Source organism: Aquila chrysaetos (assembly GCF_900496995.4).
Source record: "Aquila chrysaetos chrysaetos chromosome W unlocalized genomic scaffold, bAquChr1.4 W_unloc_2, whole genome shotgun sequence".
Lineage (NCBI taxonomy): Eukaryota > Metazoa > Chordata > Aves > Accipitriformes > Accipitridae > Aquila > Aquila chrysaetos.
The window spans coordinates 1,259,370-1,278,472 of record NW_024470322.1 but is presented as its reverse complement, the minus strand read 5'-3'; the positions used below and the strand labels follow the sequence as shown (position 1 = coordinate 1,278,472).

The 19,103-nt window shown below is 44.6% G+C and overlaps 1 protein-coding gene across 3 annotated transcripts; it reads right to left on the bottom strand.

The window, feature by feature from the left end:
• Positions 1-4,349: 4,349 nt before the first annotated feature.
• On the bottom strand, positions 4,350-18,010 carry LOC121232959 (hsp90 co-chaperone Cdc37-like 1). Of its 3 annotated transcripts, XM_041121527.1 has the most exons (8): positions 17,691-18,010; positions 16,769-16,813; positions 9,940-10,221; positions 9,076-9,169; positions 7,643-7,758; positions 7,211-7,333; positions 5,636-5,794; positions 4,350-4,842 (listed from the first exon to the last, which is right to left on the bottom strand). In XM_041121527.1, exons 1-8 carry the CDS (start codon positions 17,790-17,792, stop codon positions 4,744-4,746), a joined length of 1,020 nt encoding a protein of 339 aa, XP_040977461.1. In that variant the 5' UTR covers positions 17,793-18,010; the 3' UTR covers positions 4,350-4,743. The 3 variants fall into 3 exon arrangements, with proteins under 3 accessions (XP_040977461.1, XP_040977462.1, XP_040977463.1); XM_041121528.1 differs by lacking the exon at positions 16,769-16,813 and having other exon boundaries at positions 9,940-10,242; positions 17,691-18,008; XM_041121529.1 differs by lacking the exon at positions 16,769-16,813 and having other exon boundaries at positions 17,691-17,993.
• Positions 18,011-19,103: the final 1,093 nt, after the last annotated feature.

Genomic DNA, 19,103 nt, shown 5'->3' with positions numbered 1-19,103 from the left:
AAGATTTCTTTGAGATAAATGGTGATATCAATTGTGGTATTAGCACCATTCTATTACTAGTAAATTATAAGTATCTTGTTTCACATGAAATTTAAGAGAATATCTTGCTGATCTCACATTTTGCTTCATGTTTGTGGTAGGTTGATCATGGCTGGCTGCCAGACCCCACCCAGCCGCTCTTTCATGCCCCCTCCTCAGCAGGACAGGGGGAGAAAATAAAATGGAAAAGCTCATGGGTCGAGATAAAGACAGGGAGATCACTCACAATTTACTGTCATGGGCAAAACAGACTTGACTTGGGGAAGATTAATTTAATTTATTGCCAATTAAAATAGGGATGGATGGGGAGAAAGACAAAAACTAAATACACCTTCCCCCCCCCACCTGAACCCCTTCTTCCCAGGCTCAACTTCAACTCCTTCATTCCTGACTCCTCTACCTCCTCCTCCCCCACCCACCCCAAGCAGTGCAAGGGGGATTAGGGAATGGAGGGTTGCGGTCAGTTCATAACAGTTCGTCTCTGCTGCTCCTTCCTCCTCACGCTTTTCCCCTGGGTCCTGTGCCCAGGGTTCAGTCCTTCAGAATAAACCTGCTCCAGCGTGGGTCCTCCACTGGCCGCAGTTCCTGTCAGGAAATATCCACATACTCTGGCATGGGGTTCTCCACTGGCTGCAGTGTGGATATCTGCTCCAGTGTGGTCCGCTCCACAGGCTGCAGGGGCAATACCTGTTCCACTGTGGTCTCTTCCACAGGCTGCAGGAGAATCTCTTGGCAAGGGCAATGAGCTCATGAAGCTCAGGGAAGAATGTAGGGAGTGACTGACCACAGTTGTTGCAAAGGAAGCTGAACTTATCTCAACACAAAGTGGCCTTTGTGCTAGATGAACAACTACATCAGCTGAGTGAATCAACTGGCTGTGTAACTGTCCCCAAGTTAATCAGAAGAATGGAAATATACGTCTTCCCTGAGTTAGCAAGACCAGCGGGGGGGGGGGGGGGGGGGGAGAAGATATACATGGTTCCACCCAACATAGAGTATAAAAAAATGAACAACAAACAAAAATAACTTTGAAGGAAACAGGCTTGAGCTGGTTTCAACCCACATATATCTTCCCAGCAACTGGGGATGCCCGGCATTGTGACGGTGAGCATATTATAGAGACAAGTCCCAAACTAGAATCGATAGGGGAAAGGGACACCAACAGGATTGCAGTAGGTAAGCCAAGGGTTAGCATGGCATCAGCCTGAAGAAGAGAAGGCTTTGGGGGGGGCCTAACAGTAGTCTTCCAGTACCTACAAGGAGGCTATCAAGAAGGCAGAGCCAGGCTCTTCACAGTGATGCATGGTGGAAGGACAGGAGACAAAGAGCATAAGTGGAAACAAGAGAGGCTCTGACTGGATAGAAGAAGAAACTTTTTCACTATGAGGATGGGCAAGCATGGGATCAAAGTGCCCAGAGAGGTTGTACAGTCCCCATCCTTGGAGGTTTTCAAGAACAGACTGGATAAAGTCCTGAGCAACCTGGTCTAACCTCATAGCTGACCCTGCTTTGAGCAGGAGATTGGACTAGAGACCTCCTGAGGTTTCTTCCAACTGCAATTTTACTATGATCCTACATTAAGGAAAATTAAGTTCTGTTGTGTTCTCTTCCTCTCCAGAATGCCTGTGAAATACTTAACTAGGTTCAGTAGTAGAGAAATATATTTTGTTATCTGCAGTTTGCAGCCGAGACAGCTGCTGCCTTTGCAGATGTAGGGAAAACACGCAAGATCTTTGTTATCACAAGGAGCTAGTGGCCTTGGACAAAGGTCCGGCAACATGTTTAGTGCTAGTTTGCTCTAAGGAAGGGACATAAAACCAGCACATGATGGAATAAAAGTGGGGAAGCCCCTGTCAGCTTGAGCCTCGATACAGACAGGACTATGCAGCACACTGTACACCAGAAGAGAGATCCATCTGATGCCATCACCTTGGGGCTCCTGGTATCAGAAGGGACGTTAAGACACCATCTAATTCAATTACTATCATCAGTTCCATATAGCTTCTGGTTCTGTGTCAATAAACAACCTCTTTTGCTCACATCCTGGATGTGGTGTGTAGTTTCCTTGAATCCTCCCTGTCTGCCCAATAGCTAGACAAAACAGTAGATAACCTGAGGATAAAACACAAGTGTTCCAGACAGTAGTACTAGGGCCAAGAAAGGAGCTTCCATGAGCTGATCTATTGCTCATTTTTTTACTAATACTTATCCCACTGTATACTACAACAGACTTAGACTTCGCTATTTCATAATTAGAGCCTACAAGAAAAAATAGCTACTGTTGCATAACAGCTAGTTTGCCTGTGTCAGCAACTGCAGGTAGGCTCTATGAGAACTAGTTATACCAACTCATTTACTTGGGTTAGTCAAACTGTTATTCTAAAATGCATTCCAAACTCTGTGTGCAATCAGCATAATGCAGCAGAGGACCAAGTAAACAATAGAAGATTGGGCTCAAGGAGCATACAAATAATAGACCCCTGTAAAAACATGTGAAACAAATATTTATACTGATATTTGAGGTACAGACTCTCCCTTGAAATGGCTCAGCTACAGAGTACATGTTTATGGACAGAGCTGCTATAGAAGCAGCAAGTTTGAAAAGTTTGGTAGAAATTTTGGATTGCAGAGGCTCTGACACCAGGCTTGTTCTGGGAATAGCATTTGGACCTAAGATTCTAAAACAGAAGGCTTTTAAAAATCTTCCTATTTCTCAGTACTTAAGTTGATAATTTCAGAAATCATTCACTTAATAAAAAGAGTTTTAGTTTTGCAGTGTATGAAATACCGGCCAAAACATGACTGACTTACAAGTGCTTGGCTCTTGACTGTGACCAAGCTTTTTGTTGAAAGCAGAGTCTCATCCCACCCACTATACCTGAAGGTCCCCTTTTGTTCTCTTCATCTAATACTTTTCACTCCATTACAGAGCTAGCTTTAAAAAAATAGTTTAAAAAAAATAGCTAATTTAAACTAAAGAAGTCTTTAAAATGAAAAAAGTTTCTCAGTGACCATAAAACCCAAAGATCATATGTAAGCAATTGTTAGTTATATGGGGTGAGGTGGGTTAACCCTGGCTGGTGCCCACCAAAGCCACTCTATCACTCCCCCCTTCTCAGCTGGACAGGGGAGAGAAAATATAACAAAGGGCTCATGGGTCGAGACAAGGACAGGGAGAGATCACTCAACCAATTACTGTTACGGGCAAAACAGACTCGAACTGGGGAGAATTAACTTAATTTATTGCCAATCAACCAGAGTAGGGTAATGAGAAATAAAACCAAATCTCAAAACACCTTCCCTCCACCCCTCCCTCCTTCCCGGGCACAGCTTCACTCCCGGATTCTCTACCTACCCCACCCCAGTGGCGCAGGGGGACAGGGAATGGGGGTTACGGTCAGTTCATCACATGTCGTTTCTGCCGCTCCATTCTCTTCAGGGGCAGGACTCATCACACTCTTCCCCTGCTCCAGCGTGGGGTCCCTCCCACAGGAGACAGTCCTCCACAAACTTCTCCAACGTGGGTCCTTCCCACGGGCTGCAGTTCTTCACGAACTGCTCCAGTGTGGGTCCTTTCCACGGTGTGCAGTCCTTCAGGAGCACACTGCTCCAGCGTGTGTCCCCCACGGGGTCACAAGTCCTGCCAGAAAACCTGCTCCGTGGGCTCCTCTCTCCACAGATCCGCAGGTCCTGCCAGGAACCTGCTCCAGCGTGGGCTTCCCACGGGGTCACAGCCTCCCTCGGGCACCCACCTGCTCCACTGTGGACCTCCATGGGCTGCAGGGGGATATCTGCTCCACTGTGGACCTCCATGGGCTGCAGGGGGACAGCCTGCCTCACCATGGTCTTCACCACGGGCTGCAGGGGAATCTCTGCTCTGGCGCCTGGAGCACCTCCTCCCCCTCCTTCTTCACTGACCTTGGTGTCTGCAGGGTTGTTTCTCTTACATGTTCTCACTCCTCTCTCCGGCTGCCGTTTCTGTGCCCATCGCAACTTTTTTCTCTTCTTAAATATGTTATCACAGAGGCGCTACCACTATCACTGATTGGCTCAGCCTTGGCCGACGGCAGGTCCGTCTTAGAGCCGGCTGGTATTGGCTCTGTCAGACATAGGGGAAGCTTCTAGCAGCTTCTCACAGAAGCCACCCCTGTAACCCCCCTGCTACCAAAACCTTGCCACAAAAACCCAATACAGGGGAGGAGGGGAACAACACACAAGATTTTTTTATGAAAGCAAAATGTGACATTTAAATCCTCTTGGAAGAGGTAGAGAGCCAGTGTTTTAATTGACGCCATCCAGATCTGCAGTACTGATGTCATACCAATTTATTGCTATTAATGATAAAACCAGATTTAAGAGCATAAGAGATTCCACCAGAAATCTAGCACTTATTGTAAACATTGTATTTATGTAATTTCTTTTTCATACTTTAATTCCCAAATTCATGAAAGGCAAATTTAGTAGCATAGAACACATCCAGTTTCACATTTGGCAATGAGAACCCCATTCTTCATAGACAACCAAAAACCTAGCAGCACGTTTTCAAACATTATTACAAGTATTTCCAGATTACCCTCCCTCCAAATCCCCCCTCACTCAAAGCACCAAAAATAAAGTGCAATACCCATAAAAATGTGTCAAGAAAATAGCCACATTCTTTTCTTTGTAATAAAAAAAGAGTACTTTGCCTCAGTCTTAACAGTGCTATACTGTGTCCATCATTTTGGGTTCTTCATCTTTTTGTAGCATTGAGTTTAAGTTGCAGACACTTCTGTTTATGCAACCTTGTAGATCATTTGCATCCTGCAACAAATGAAGAATTGAAAGCTTAATCTCAATATATACATACACTTACAGAGAACTAAGTCAAGCTCTTTATTTTGTCTGTCTTGAGATAAGTTTGTAATAAAATATAGTTTCTTAAAAAAAAAAAACAGACAGTATTATCATAATGTGAATGTCAAGAAGCTTCTTTAAATTTAGCTAGCATACTATCACCTTATCGTGCATTTACTTAGGGTTCAGTTACCAGATCTTACCAAACAGGTACCTTGACCGAATTTATTTCCAAGTACATTAAATTGTGTCTCTTTCCCCAACATCCAGCTTTTAAAAGCCTTTAAAATTTTCTCTTCAGCCCAAGATGTGATCATCACTAACACTGAAACCAAAGACCCCAGTGTTCCAAGATAAAGATAAAAACAAGGGCAGACTATCATAACACAGTGTAAATTTTCCTTAGACTTGACTACCTGTAGGTTTCTATTAATGGGATCAGTAATTTTCAGTTGAAAGCTCATTTCACCTCCTGTGATACAAAATATATTTAATTCTAGTACCTGAACAGGTTAATGATGCAGTTTTCCATTTAGCACAATTATTCAAGGGCACTGAACTAACATGCCTTTTGATACTATAAATTGTGAGAGCTTTGAGAAACAATCTTGCGTATTGATAATAGTACACGTTAGAACTGACAGTGCTCTAAGTATAGAGGCCTATTCCTAGATCTCAAAAAGTACATCTTCTCAAGAGTGTAGCAAAAATCTATTCCTAATAGAGTTGTTATATGCATTTCTGGAAATAAAAAGCCTACCTGTGACAAAGACTCCAGTCCTTCTACAATACCAGTATAGACACTAGGATTCTGTACTGACATAGCTTGAAACCCTTGAGACTGTGAACAGATTCTCACTCTTGATTTGAATGCTTCAAGCTCAGTTTTAAAAGCTTCCAAATAGCCTTCTTCCCCTGCCTGTAAAAAGAAGAGTGAAATATTTTTCATCTCAGCCAGATTTACTTCTAGTTGTAAGCATACATACTGCTGAGGGAAAATAACGGAAGATTGGCGAGGAGGATTGTAAACACGCTCAAGTGACTTGCAGCTGGGGTGTAGAAAAACACATATATCATATTAATCGTTGTTTAGTCTTGTGTGCTTGACAAGTAGAACATCTGTGTTTAGATAACACAGGCCTGTCATAGACTCAGAGGCACCCTGTCAAACATGCTTGAGATTCCTGCCCTGCTGTGGGAAAGATCAAAGTGCTGTGGGAAAGATCAAAGCACAGTGGTAAAATACACCTGCACAAATCCTTGAAAAGCAGGTGAAAACAGCAGGTTCGGAGATCCTCAAGCAAGGACCAAGCTCTGTGGTGGCTGTGTTCGCGCTTGTGTGCCTCTGCCCAGGTGCTGCTTTGGGGATCCCCTGGTTGGTGAGGTAACGAAAATAAATTTACTCTTTGCATTTCATCTGTGGTTTTTGTGGTTGTTCCCGTGCCCTGTCTGTGCTGACTCACACAACTGCTAAAAAGAAATTCTGCAGTAATGCATATTATACTCATTGAAGGATAATGGTTTGGACGAGTCAATAACAATATTAGCACCAGTCAGCTTAAAAAGAAGATTCAGGTATGCTGTTTTTTGTTGGTTTGTTTTGTTTTAAAGAGAGACTTTAACATTTGATGAGTATAGGAACTGAGTTATTCATTCATCTGAGAACATGTAAGAACAAAACAAATATAATTTTAACCCTTCCTTTATTCCATCTCAGAAGCCAATACCCTTAAGAGAAAAGGTACTCATGGCAGCACTCAATTCAAAAGCAAAGCATGAATCAAAGTGGGTGTCAACTTAAGTCCTTATGGCAGCATTAAGATCAGCATGACTTGATTTTTCAGTGTTGTATAACTTAATATAGAACCTGCATCAAACCGCAGCTTCAGTCTTCTTACATCTCTCTCTCCCTCTCAGCGTTCCAGAGCTAACTATGACTGACTAAAGAGAAACAGACTCCAAATTGGGCCCTGCCATGAACTGCATAGAGAGGCATTATGATAAGTGAAATAGGACACTCAGTCCTTAGACACATTCATGTTTGCTGCTGTAATTTAGGTGGCACTTCACTATTCCACACTCCTGTAGTTCCCATGCTATGTTCTGCTTTCCCTCTGGCCTAACAAGAATCCATGGAACTTCCATTCTCCAGATCAGAATTACACAAAACATTCATCCTAGAATGAACTGCCAACAAAACAACACTTCCCTATAAGCTTGATTCAGTCAGTAACATTTTTAACCTCCAACTGTCAGGAAGAAAGCTCCTTCAGAACACTGCTCCCTTGCAAGGGTATCAAGAGTTTCTCTCAGTGTTATACAAGTTCTGACTTACTTTGGCTTTTTGGAAAAATAGACGAAAACAGCCTCTTGGATCCACATTACAACCTCTGGCTATTTCTATAATAAACTGCATCACAACTGCTTGGTGTGCTATTTGTTCCATCAGAGCTCTTTTCTGAAAAGAGAAATTATATAATTACAGAAAATATCTTTAAAAGTATAACTCCATCTAAAATTCAGCAACATCTTTGCATTTGATTCCTAAAGAGAAAAGAACTGATGCTGACAGAAGCAAAGGGACTGTTAATTAGCTGAGACTAGATCTAATGTAGTAATGTGTTTTGGAGGCTTCCTTCAATAAGATAACATGGACATGGGAAGATGGGGAGAAGAGTAATTAAATGGCTCATCAATTTGGACAGCTTTTCTGTAGTGTAACTGGGAAACTGCATACTTTTAAGCAGTTTAAAGGTCTTGCTAGTACCTGTTCAGCTTCTAGATGAAAACACCATAAGATGAGATATTTAGCTGTTTCTTCACATACAAGATACGGGTGGTCAGACAAAAATCTTTGACTGTCATCCCATCTGCCCAGCATACCTGATTAAAAAAAACCCAACAGCATGAATTAACACATTCAATATGGAGAAGTGATTTAATGCAGCTATTCAAATTTACATACTACTACAATCACCTTCACACTTCATTGTTACCTCAGAAGAACAGCATGCAAATAAAACTGAACTCAATTTTTTTGTTGTTTTTAAAACACCTCCCAATGCTGAAAGAGCATTACCAATAAGGTATGCTCAGACTGTAAAGATACTGAAATATAGTTAGCTGCTACTGTTAAGATCTTATTTTTATTGTATCTCTGGCAGTGTTAAAAACAGATTAACTGTAAATGGTTTTCACATTCTGTAACAAAGTAGTATCTATACCTATTTGTTAAGAATTTGATAGTATAACTAAGTTGATGGATGGAGATTTACAATCAGTGATTTTTGACAGAAAAGTTCTTTAAGTGCTTGCAAGTAAGACAAATAGAAATGAAAGCATAATCATATTCTAAAATGAATATGCTTCTGACATGGTTTGCTAGGTTTTAGGAAATACAAAGCTATTTTTATAATCAAGTTCAAGCATTAAGGTCAAAACAGGAGAGCCAACTCAGTGGTTGAAAGTTAACTAGAAGACTGAATTGTAGTAAGTAGCATGAAACTACCTTCATGGAAAAAGCTGGAAGTTGAAAGTTAGAACTCAAAATTCAAGAAGTGAGATCACCCCCCCCCATTGTCCTTCATATGAGTTAATTGCCCTAATATACATATTAGTGATATTTTACTGCTTGCCAGTACTAGATACAAAGTTTTACCCTTCTATCACTCATATAAACATACCTTTAAAAATAAAAGATTGGTTCCATCTCTACATAGTCTTAACAGCTGTTTTGCAGATATTTACCTTTTATCATTCACCCCCCTCATGGATTAACAGACAGCAAAACCCCAGCTATTGATAGGAGGCAGGTACAGACAGTCCCAGGCACTTTTACATGCAGGAATTGCATCTCCATTAATGCTCCTATCATTTCCCATGGAACAGCAGAAAAAGTTGCTAGAATTTTAATTTTCATGACTTGAAAAACTTTTTCAGTTCTATGTTGACTCAAGTTCTCACTGATCATAGGAACCAACAGGCTTCTGCGATTTACAGTTTCCTTTACTTTGAAATGGTTATTTGTTACAATGCCACATCTCCTGTCCTGAGAAACAAGAATCTAGATGCTCTCCTTGCCAGCTGTTTCATTTGTTAGCATCCATTTTGCATAATAATAATAATAATGAAAAAAATAAATAGACCTACACAAATTCTACAGGAGGTTAAACTGCAAAATGTTGGAAGCAACATACTTACCAAAGTATCTAATCTTTTGTTCATGCTTCTGTATAAATGATTTGGATATATCTTCATCGTCTACTTCTTTTCTTTTATATTGACTAATAAAACTCTAAAGATGAGAAAAAACTATCATAGAATCTCCACATATACCTTTTTTGAACTATAGGATTATTTTAATTTATTACTGTTTAAAGGGCAATGTTCTAGTTTTAAGCATAGCCCAGCAAACACATATGTACCCAACACTTAATGTACCCAAGAAGGTTATTTACCAAAACACAGCTCGTCTAATTAATAATAGGGTGAAAAATGCCTTATCATATTCTTCTTCTGAGCAATAATCTACCTCAAAGTTCTACACACTAGTAGGAACTTACTGATCTATAAACAATGAGAAACATCTACACCATCTAGCCCTGATGAAGCTAGCTCAGCAGAATTATGAAAAACAATGCATTAACAGTTCATATTCAAGTTAAGTGCTGAAAACAAAACTGGCATTTACTATGAAGACAGTCTGTGCTAAAATAATCTGTATTAAGAAATTCACATTAGAGGCAAATTGTGCATGTTCAAATGTGAGAATTTGGCATAACAAAGAAGCAAACTTCATGTGAAGAACTATTGCTCATCCTTGTTTTTGGCAACAGTTGCTATAAGGGACAAATATAAGTTCTGATTCCCAATTAAAGGAGAAGTGTCATACACATTTGTGATATCAATGCAACATGTCCCCTTTAATAGGGCAAAATAAGAAAGAAAAACATTCAACACATTAAAATAAGCACTATACTAGATATAGAAAACACTCAATATGAGAAATAAATGGAACAAAAAAAGGCTTATAATTGTTTTCATACGCATTTATACATGTCATACCTTATTAAATACCTCCTTACTAAAAGAATCTGTATTCCATAGATTCTGTCTTTCCCTCTGTATTAGCACTTCTTCTTTTCTTCTCCACTCTTCCTCTCTATGTCTCAGTTCTGAAGCTTCAGTCTGTGCTTTAGCATATTCCTGATCCATGGATTCTGAATTATGCAGTGCTAAACTACCAAGTTTCTGCTGGGCTTCTGCTAGATTCCATTTGGATTCTACAGAGCTCTTCACAAACTCTTTTTGGTTTTGACAGATTAATTCAATCCCTTGACCATAGGTCTGTGTGGAAAACAAAACATGCTGTTTATGGAAGGAAAACTGATAGAATTTATGAAGCATATAGAAACAGAACGCTTTGACTCCCAAATAGAACAATGAGATGGAAGGCATCTTAAAAGCAATATTATTCACAACAGTGACTAAACATGATACTGTGCAGCTAGATGATTTTTAAAGGAAACTTCTACTTCAAGCTTTCTAAACTTAATTGAAAGATATTTACAGAATCACAGATCAAGTATTGTCACCAGTAATACAATCTCCAGACTGCATATCATAAAATTCTTTTGTAGATGAAAGGATTTTCTTCATTCCCCTCTGGCTATCTTTATTCTGCAAAATTAACAATAGCCAAAATAGCAGAATACTTGTAAGGCATACTTCTGAGAAGAAAGCATCTGCTTTATGATGTCAAATCATAACAATAGAGTAACTATTACTACCTACCGTCCAGCATGGATTAATATTACTGTGGTGGGTTGACCTTGGCTGGCTGCCAGGTGCCCACCAAGCCACTCACTCATTCCCCCTCCTCAGCAGGACAAGGGAAGAAATTAAGATGAAAAAAAGCTCGTGGGTCGAGATAAAGACAGGAAGATTGCTCACCAATTACCATCATGGGCAAAACAGACTCAACTTGGAGAAGATTAATTTAATTTATTGCCAATTAAAAATAGAGTAAGATGGTGAGAAACAAAGACAAAACTGAAGACACATTCCCCTCCTCCTTCCCAAGCTCAACTTTACTCTATTGTTCCTGACTCTTCTGTCTCCTCCTCCCTGTCCTGAGCGGCGATGGGGCAATGGGGAATGGGGGTTGCAGTCAGTTTGTAACAGTTCCTCTCTGGCGCTCCTTCCTCCTCACGCTTTTCCCCTGCTCCAGCGTGGGGTCCTTCCCACGGGCTGCATTTCTTCAAGAACTGCTCCAGTATGGTTCTGTTCCATGGGGTACAGTCCTTCAGGAAAAGACTGCTCAAACATGGGTCCCCCGTGAGCTGCAGCTCCTGCCAGGACCCTACTCCAGCATGGGCTCTCCACCGGTTGCAACTTCCTTCAGAGCACATCCACCTGCTCCAGTACGGTGTCCTCCATGGGCTGCATCCAGCATGGTCCTCTCCATGAGCTGCAGGGAATACCTGCTCTAGCATGTGGTCCTCTCCATGGGTTGCTGGGGGACAACCTGCATCATGGTCTTCTCCACGGGCTGCAGGGGAATCTCTGCTCTGGTGCCTGGAGCACCTCCTCCTCCTCTTTCTTCTCTGACCTTGATGTCTTCAAGGTTGTTTCTCTCACATTTTTTCCTCGCTCCTCTCTCTCACAACTGCTACACAGTAATTTTTTGCCCTTTCTTAAATATGTTTTCACAGAGGTGCCACCAGCTTCGCTGATTGGCTCAGCTTTGGCCTGCAGTGGGTCCATTTTGGAGCTGGCTGGAACTGGCTCTGTCTGACATGAGGGCAGCCCCTGGTTTCTTCTCAAAGGCCACTCCTGCAGCCCCCCTGCTACCAAAATCTTGCCACATAAACCCAATACAATTACTCAATGCATGTCCTAGCATCTTAGCCTGGACTATCAGTGAAAGTGGAATTTAAGCTATGAATTAGTTGAGGCACAACATAAGCATCTCTTTCCTTCTACCAAATATATTGAGAGGGTCACTAACAGCTAGGAGATAGAAGTGATTTCTTAAACCACAGAATTTATATTGCTTACAGATGTAGACTAGAAAATCAGCAATTTAAGATTTTTTTCTCTCTCTAAACCATCTACAAGCTACAAAGGGGATGCAGGCTCTCTCTTCACAAAGAGCCACATGGACAAGACAAGGGGCAACGGGTACAAGTTACGCTGGGAGAGATTTCATCTCGATACAAGAAAGAAATTTTTTACAGTGAGAAAAATCAACCACTGGTACAACCTCACCAGGGATGCGTTAGAGTCCCCATCACTGGAAGTTTTCAAGATGCGATGGACAGGGTGCTAGATAATCTCATCTAGGCTCCCTTTCCCATGATAGGTTGGACCACATGATCTTTTGAGGTTCCTTCCAACCTGAGCTGTTCTATAATTCTATGATCTGTTCTGCCCTCCCGCCAGAAGTGAGAAATAAAATGTGTGTATTAGCTTCTCAGCCTTCCAGTGCAATATTCTGAAGTTAGTGATGGTGACCATCTTCAGCAGAGGGATAGGAAGGACACTAAATCGTGAGAGCTTATCTGGAGGAAACTTAGAATCATAGAATCATTTAGGTTGGAAAAGACCTTTAAGATCATCGAGTCCAACCGTCAACCTAACACCACCATGCCCACTAAACCATGTCCTGAAGTGCCACATCTACGCATTTTTTGAACACCTCCAGGGATGGTGACTCAACCACTTCCCTGGGCAGCCTGTTCCAATGCCTGACAACCCTTTCGGTGAAGACATTTCTCCTAATATCCAATCTAAACCTCTCCTGCTGCAACTTGAGGCCATTTCCTCTCGTCCTATCTCCAGCCACCTGACAGAAGAGACCAGCACCCACCTCACTACAACCTCCTTTCAGGTAGTTGTAGACAGCGATAAGGTCTCCCCTCAGCCTCCTTTTTGCCAGACTAAACAGCCCCAGCTCCCTCAGCCGCTCCTCGTAAGACTTGTGCTCCAGGCCCTTCACCACCTTCATTGCCCTTCTCTGGACACGCTCCAGCACCTCAATGTATTTCCTGTAGTGAGGGGCCCAAAACTGAACACAGTACTCGAGGTGCGGCCTCACCAGTGCCGAATACAGGGGAACAATCACTTCCCTGCTCCTGCTGGCCACACTATTTCTGATACAGGCCAGGATGCCGTTGGCCTTCTTGGCTACCTGGGCACACTGCTGGCTCATATTCAGCCGGCTGTCAACCAGCACCCCCAGGTCTTTCTCTGCCGGGCAGCTTTCCAGCCACTCTTCCCCAAGCCTGTAGCGTTGCATGGGGTTGTTGTGACTGAAGTGTGGGACCCGGCACTTGGCCTTTTTGAACCTCATACAGTTGGCCTTGGCCCATCGATGCAGCCTGTCCAGATCCCTCTATAGGGCCTTCCTACCCTTGAGCAGATCAACCCTCCCGCCCAACTTGGTGTTATCTGCAAACTGACTGAGGGTGCACTCAATCCCCTCATCCAATCATTGATAAAGATATTAAAGAGAACTTGCCCCAAAACTGAGCCCTGAGGAACACCACTCGTGACCCGCCGCCAACTGGATTTGACTCCATTCACCACAACCCTCTGGGCTCGTCCATCCAGCCAGTTTTTTACCCAGCGAAGAGTACACTTGTCTAAGCCATGGGCCGCCAGCTTCTCAAGGAGTATGCCATGAGAGACAGTGTCAACGGCCTTACTGAAGTCCAGGTAAACAACACCCACAGCCTTCTCCTCATCCACTAGGCGGGTCACCTGGTCATAGAAGGAGATCAGGTTGGTCAAGCAGGACCTGCCTTTCATGAACCCATGCTGGCTGGGCCTGATCCCCTGGTTGTCCTGTACGTGCCATGTGAGCGCACTCAAGACGAACCGCTCCATAATCTTCCCCAGTACCGAGGTCAGGCTGACAGGCCTGTAGTTCCCCGGGTCCTCCCTCCGACCCTTCTTGTAAATGGGCATCACATTGGCAAGCCTCCAGTCATCTGGGACCTCCCCTGTTGACCAGGACTGCTGATAAATGATGGAGAGTGGCTTGGCAAGCACCTCCACCAGCTCCCTCAGTACTCTCGGATGGATCCCATCTGGTCCCATAGACTTGTGAGTGTCCAGGCGGCATAGTAGGTCACTAACTATTTCCTCCTGGATTATGGGGGGTATATTCTGCTCTCCGTCCTTGCCTTCCAGCTCAGGGGGCAGAGTACCCTGAGGATAACTGGTCTCGCTATTAAAGACTGAGGCAAAGAAGGCATTAAGTATCTCAGCCTTTTCCTCATCTCTGGTGGCAATGTTCCCCTCTGTATCCAATAAAGGATAGATATTCTCTCCTTGGCTCTCTTTTTATTGTTAACATATTTGTAAAAACATTTTTTGTTGTCTCTTACGACAGTGGCCAGATTGAGTTCTAGCTGAGCTTTTGCCTTTCTAATTTCCTCTCTGCATGACCTAACAAGATCCCTGTACTCCTCCCGGGTTGCCTGCCCTTTCTTCCAGAGATGATAAACTCTCCTTTTTTTCTTGAGTCCTAGAAAAAGCTCCCTGTTCAGCCAGGCCGGTCATCTTCCTCGGCGGTTCGTCTTGCGGCGCATGGGAATAGCCTGGTCCTGAGCCATTAAGATTTCCTTCTTGAAGAATGTCCAGCCTTCCTGGACCCCTCTGCCCTTCAGGACTGTCTCCCAAGGGACTCTCTCAACCAATGTCCTCAAAAGGCCAAAGTTTGCCCTCCGGAAGTCCATAGTGGTGGTTTTGCTGACCCCCTTCCTTGCCTCACCAAGAATTGAGAATTCTATCATTTCATGGTCGCTAAGCCTGAGACGGCCTCTGACCATCACACCTCCCACCAGTCCTTCCCTGTTTGTAAACAGCAGATCTAGCAAGGCTCCTCCCCTGGTAGGCTCACCTACCAGCTGTGTCAGGAAGTTATCTTCCACACACCCCAGGAACCTCCTAGACTGCTTACTCTCTGCCGTGTTGTATTTCCAGCAGACGTCTGGAAAGCTGAAGTCCCCCACGAGAACAAGGGCACACAATTCTGAGACTACTGCCAGCCGCTTGTAGAATGTTTCATCTGTCTCCTCAACCTGATTGGGTGGTCTATAACAGACTCCCAGCACAACATCTGCCTTGTTGGCCTTCCCTCTCATCCTTACCCACAAGCACTCAACCTTGTCATCACAATCGTGTAGCTCTGTACAATCAAAACATTCCCTAACATAGAGAGCCACCCCACCACCTCTCCTTCCTTGCCTATCCCTTCTGAAGAGCTTATAGCCATCCATTGCAGCACTCCAGTCATGGGAGTCATCCCACCATGTTTCTGTGGTGGCGACTAAGTCATAGCTATCCTGCTGCACAATGGCTTCCAGCTCCTCCTGTTTATTGCCCATGCTGTGTGCATTGGCATAGATGCACTTGAGCTGGGCTATCGATTCCACCCCCAGCATTGGCACGCTGCCCCCAGGCTCATCTCTGGTGCACCTAGTTTTATCCCCTACCCCCTTCAAACCTAGTTTAAAGCCCTCTCTATGAGCCCTGCCATCTCATGAGCGAGAATCCTTTCCCCCCTTTGAGATAGCTGGACTCCATCTGTCGCCAGCAGGCCTGGTGCCGTGTAAACCTCCCCATGATCAAAAAACCCAAAATTCCACCGATGGCACCAGCCTCTGAGCCACGTATTAATCAGGTGTGTTTTCCTGTTCCTTTCAGTATATTTCCCTGCCACTGAAGGGATTGAGGAAAACACTACCTGTGCTCCCGATCCTTCCACTAATCGCCCCAGTGCCCTGAAGTCCCTTTTGATTGCCTTTGGATTTCTCCCTGCAATCTCATCACTGCCAACCTGCACAACTAATAGCGGGTAATAATCAGATGGCCAAACCAGACCAGGGAGTTTCCTAGTAATGTCTTTTACCCGGGCCCCAGGGAGGCAGCAGACTTCCCTGTGGGATGGGTCAGGTCTGCATATTGGGCCCTCTGTCCCTCTCAGAAGGGAATCGCCTACGACAATTACCCTCCTTTTTTCAGAGGCTGTCAGAATGCGTGGGACTGACTGACTCAGCCTAGGCACCCCCCTGGATAGGCCTTCATCTACACCCTGATCTTCATTGGCCTGGTCCTCAAGTTCCAGAGCCCCATACCTGTTGTGTAGGGGCAACTGGGAAGGTGAGGGAGACCGGGAGGGGATTCGCCTGCCTCCCCAAGCAGGGACCTGTATCCATTCCCCTCCATCTCTTAGGTCCCCTCCTGCCAGGTAAACGTAGGTACCAGCTGGAGATGCAATCTTGAAAGGAATTACTCCACACCAGAGCAGCTACACCCCCATACCGAAGCAGGCATGCTCTCAAATGGCCTGCAACCCATGGAGGAACCCATGCTAGAACAGAGGAAAATGAGTAAGTAGCAAGGAGCTGCAGAAAGAAACCATTATGCAGATGACCCCAACCTCCCTTGTGCCACCTGTCACCAGGTCGTAACCCAGCAAAAACAAGGCAAGTTGAGACTAGGAAGCAGGGAGGTGTTTGATTGAAGTTGAACCTGGGGAAGGGGGAAGAAAAGGTGTTTCCCTGTTTGTTTAATTGTGGGATTTTTTTTTTCCCCCCTCAATACCTGAATCAGTAATTGAGTTTGTATCAGTTGGCAATAAATTAAATGAAATAAAATTCCCTGAGTCGAGACTGTTTTGCCTGTGACAGTGGGCTGGTGACAAATTCCAATATTACCTATAGCATTACTACACAAGTCCTTTCTGACACATCCAAGGACAGCTAAACAGATCCAGGATAAGCATGCACTTATGCATGCCTGTTTACACCCCCACCCCCAATGCACCAGACTCAGTGATTATTTAAGAGAAAAAAAAAAAGTTTAATCATTTTTTCAGACTCACATCTTTGCACCTCTTCAGTGGTTTTGATGTCAGATACAGAAAACCCTGTGGTAGATTAGAAAGTCCTGTTTTAAATTAAGTTAGTTAGCCAAGCTCATTCTGAGCTTTTCTATTCTTCCCGTTTAACGGTGCCTCACCTGGAGCACCAATTCTGATCCTTTCTATTCTTCCTGATTGATGGTGCAACCCTCTTGGCAGGAAAATGAACCACTGACCCAAAACAGAGCGACTTAGCGGTCAAAGCGAGGAGGGGATACCTCCTCAAACGACCACCGAAGACCACCCGACACACCCGCGCATGCGGAGAAGGCATCTGATGTGTCATGGTTACGTAATCCTATGCATATGCATTAGATAGTTTGAATACGTATTAGGTAGGAGTAGTTTAATAAATTAGATGCAATTGTTACTGTATAAAAGGGACACACCTAATGAATCTGGTGTGCTTGATTTGTGGAAAGTCCACCGAGCACCCTGCGCAGAAAAAAGCAATATCTCTCCTGAGTGTGTGAGATTGGTCTATTGCACACCGGGTAACGAATCCGCTTTTAGGACAACAGTTTCATTTTATATTTTACACCACACAGCGCAAAGAAAGTACACGTGTATGAGCCCAAAACAGATCCTGCTGTATGTAAATTGATTCTGTAAACTGATAGTCAAAAGCCCTTCCCCGAGAATCCGGAGAGTTGAAACCAGGCACGAGCCTTACAGGTGCAGGCACTGGCAACGTAGAATGCCCCAGCGGTGGGAGTCACGCGTGCTTCCACCTAAGGTTCGGTCCAGCAACGGAAACCCATGCCACTGGCACGTGCGGCCGAAGGCCCCCCCCCCGCCGGAAGAAGTAAGGAGCATACGGAGACCCGTGCAAACTCAGCAGAACAAGAAAACGGCATGACAAGCAGTAGGGGGAGAGATGTACCTGCGTTTCCGACAGGCGCTGGATAGACGTGGGAGTCAATTCCCGTTCCTCATCCTCCTCAACCGAACCAAGATCCTGAAAGGAGGAAGACCACAACGCCATCCTCACCACAAACTACACAATACCGACTGAGCCTCCCCAATCCTGAACCGGATATTCCTGTCGCTTGAGGTCGTTACAAGCTTCCCCGGAAATGACAGTACACACTATCTCCAACGGCAGACGTAAGGCTTATTTCCCCTCCCTCGCCCTGCACGTTACCCCGCCACCGGTCCAGGACACGTGGGTAGAACCGGCCCCGCCTCTTCTGAGCTAGGGGAGTCTCAATTCAGTGTGACATGGGATGTTGGGGTGTGCGTGGTCTTTTTATCATTGAGCCTGTTTTGTTGGATCAGTGACTCTGAAAAGTTTTTTAGGGAAATAGCCTTGCTGAAGTCGTTGCTGGATGGAACGTGATCGGTTGTGATCTGTTTGCAAGTGGCCAAGGGAAAGCCTTCAGTGCAGAAGTCCCAGGAGCAGCTCAGTCTGCTCCACCTAGTCCTCTGTCTTCTGAGCTGGTTGCTGTATGTGTATCTCAGATCTGCTTCACAGTCACAGGTTTGGATGTTGTTACAGAGCAAGAGGTGATCGTTGCATTAGTGTGGGAAACGGTTCTTTATGCTGAATCGGTTTTGTAACATATGCAGGTCAATGTTTAGCTTTTGCTAAAAAGGAGATGTTTCTGTGTTTTCTTTTTCAGAGTTCCATGGAATTTTTCTGTAAAGACGTAGGGCCAGTTAGCAGTCTTTGCTCCCTCCTCATCATCTAGAGGCTACTCCAGGAATTAATCAAACGTGTATACATGCACAGGTCTGCTCTAGTGTTGTAACATATGCGTGCAGGTTCTTTGAAGGTATATGCATGTACCCAAAGGATTGCCTGTGCAGACAGCACTGCTAAGCACGTTATACACATCCCGTTGGGCTGGCAGACGTCCGAGTTTACGTCTCTCCCTCTGCCACCGCGAGCAGTGCTCAGTGAGAGCTCCCTGCACCACGCGCCTAGTTACACCGAGCTGCAAAATCCGCGTGCCGGCAGCCATGGCGTTCTGGCATGGAATGTTTGAGTCTCCATAGCAACGCGACGCGTCCCCATGAGATGCCGCAGCGGCTGTAGTGGCAGCTCAGTGAGCTGTGCGCAGGGGCTGGAGAGCTGCCGGGCTGAGAGCGGCCAGGGTCTTTTTTGCGCCCCCTCCTTCTATATCCCGGTCCCCTTGAGTTGCTAGGACCTTCCTCCCCCTGTGGCTGGCACCGGGACCAAGATGCCTTTGAAGTAGGTAGTGAGCTGCAGATCCACACCATGAAGTGGGAGCCACATCTGAGAGAAGGAGCAGGGAGAGCATGGATGAAGTTCAGGGACGGGGGAAAGGAGCCG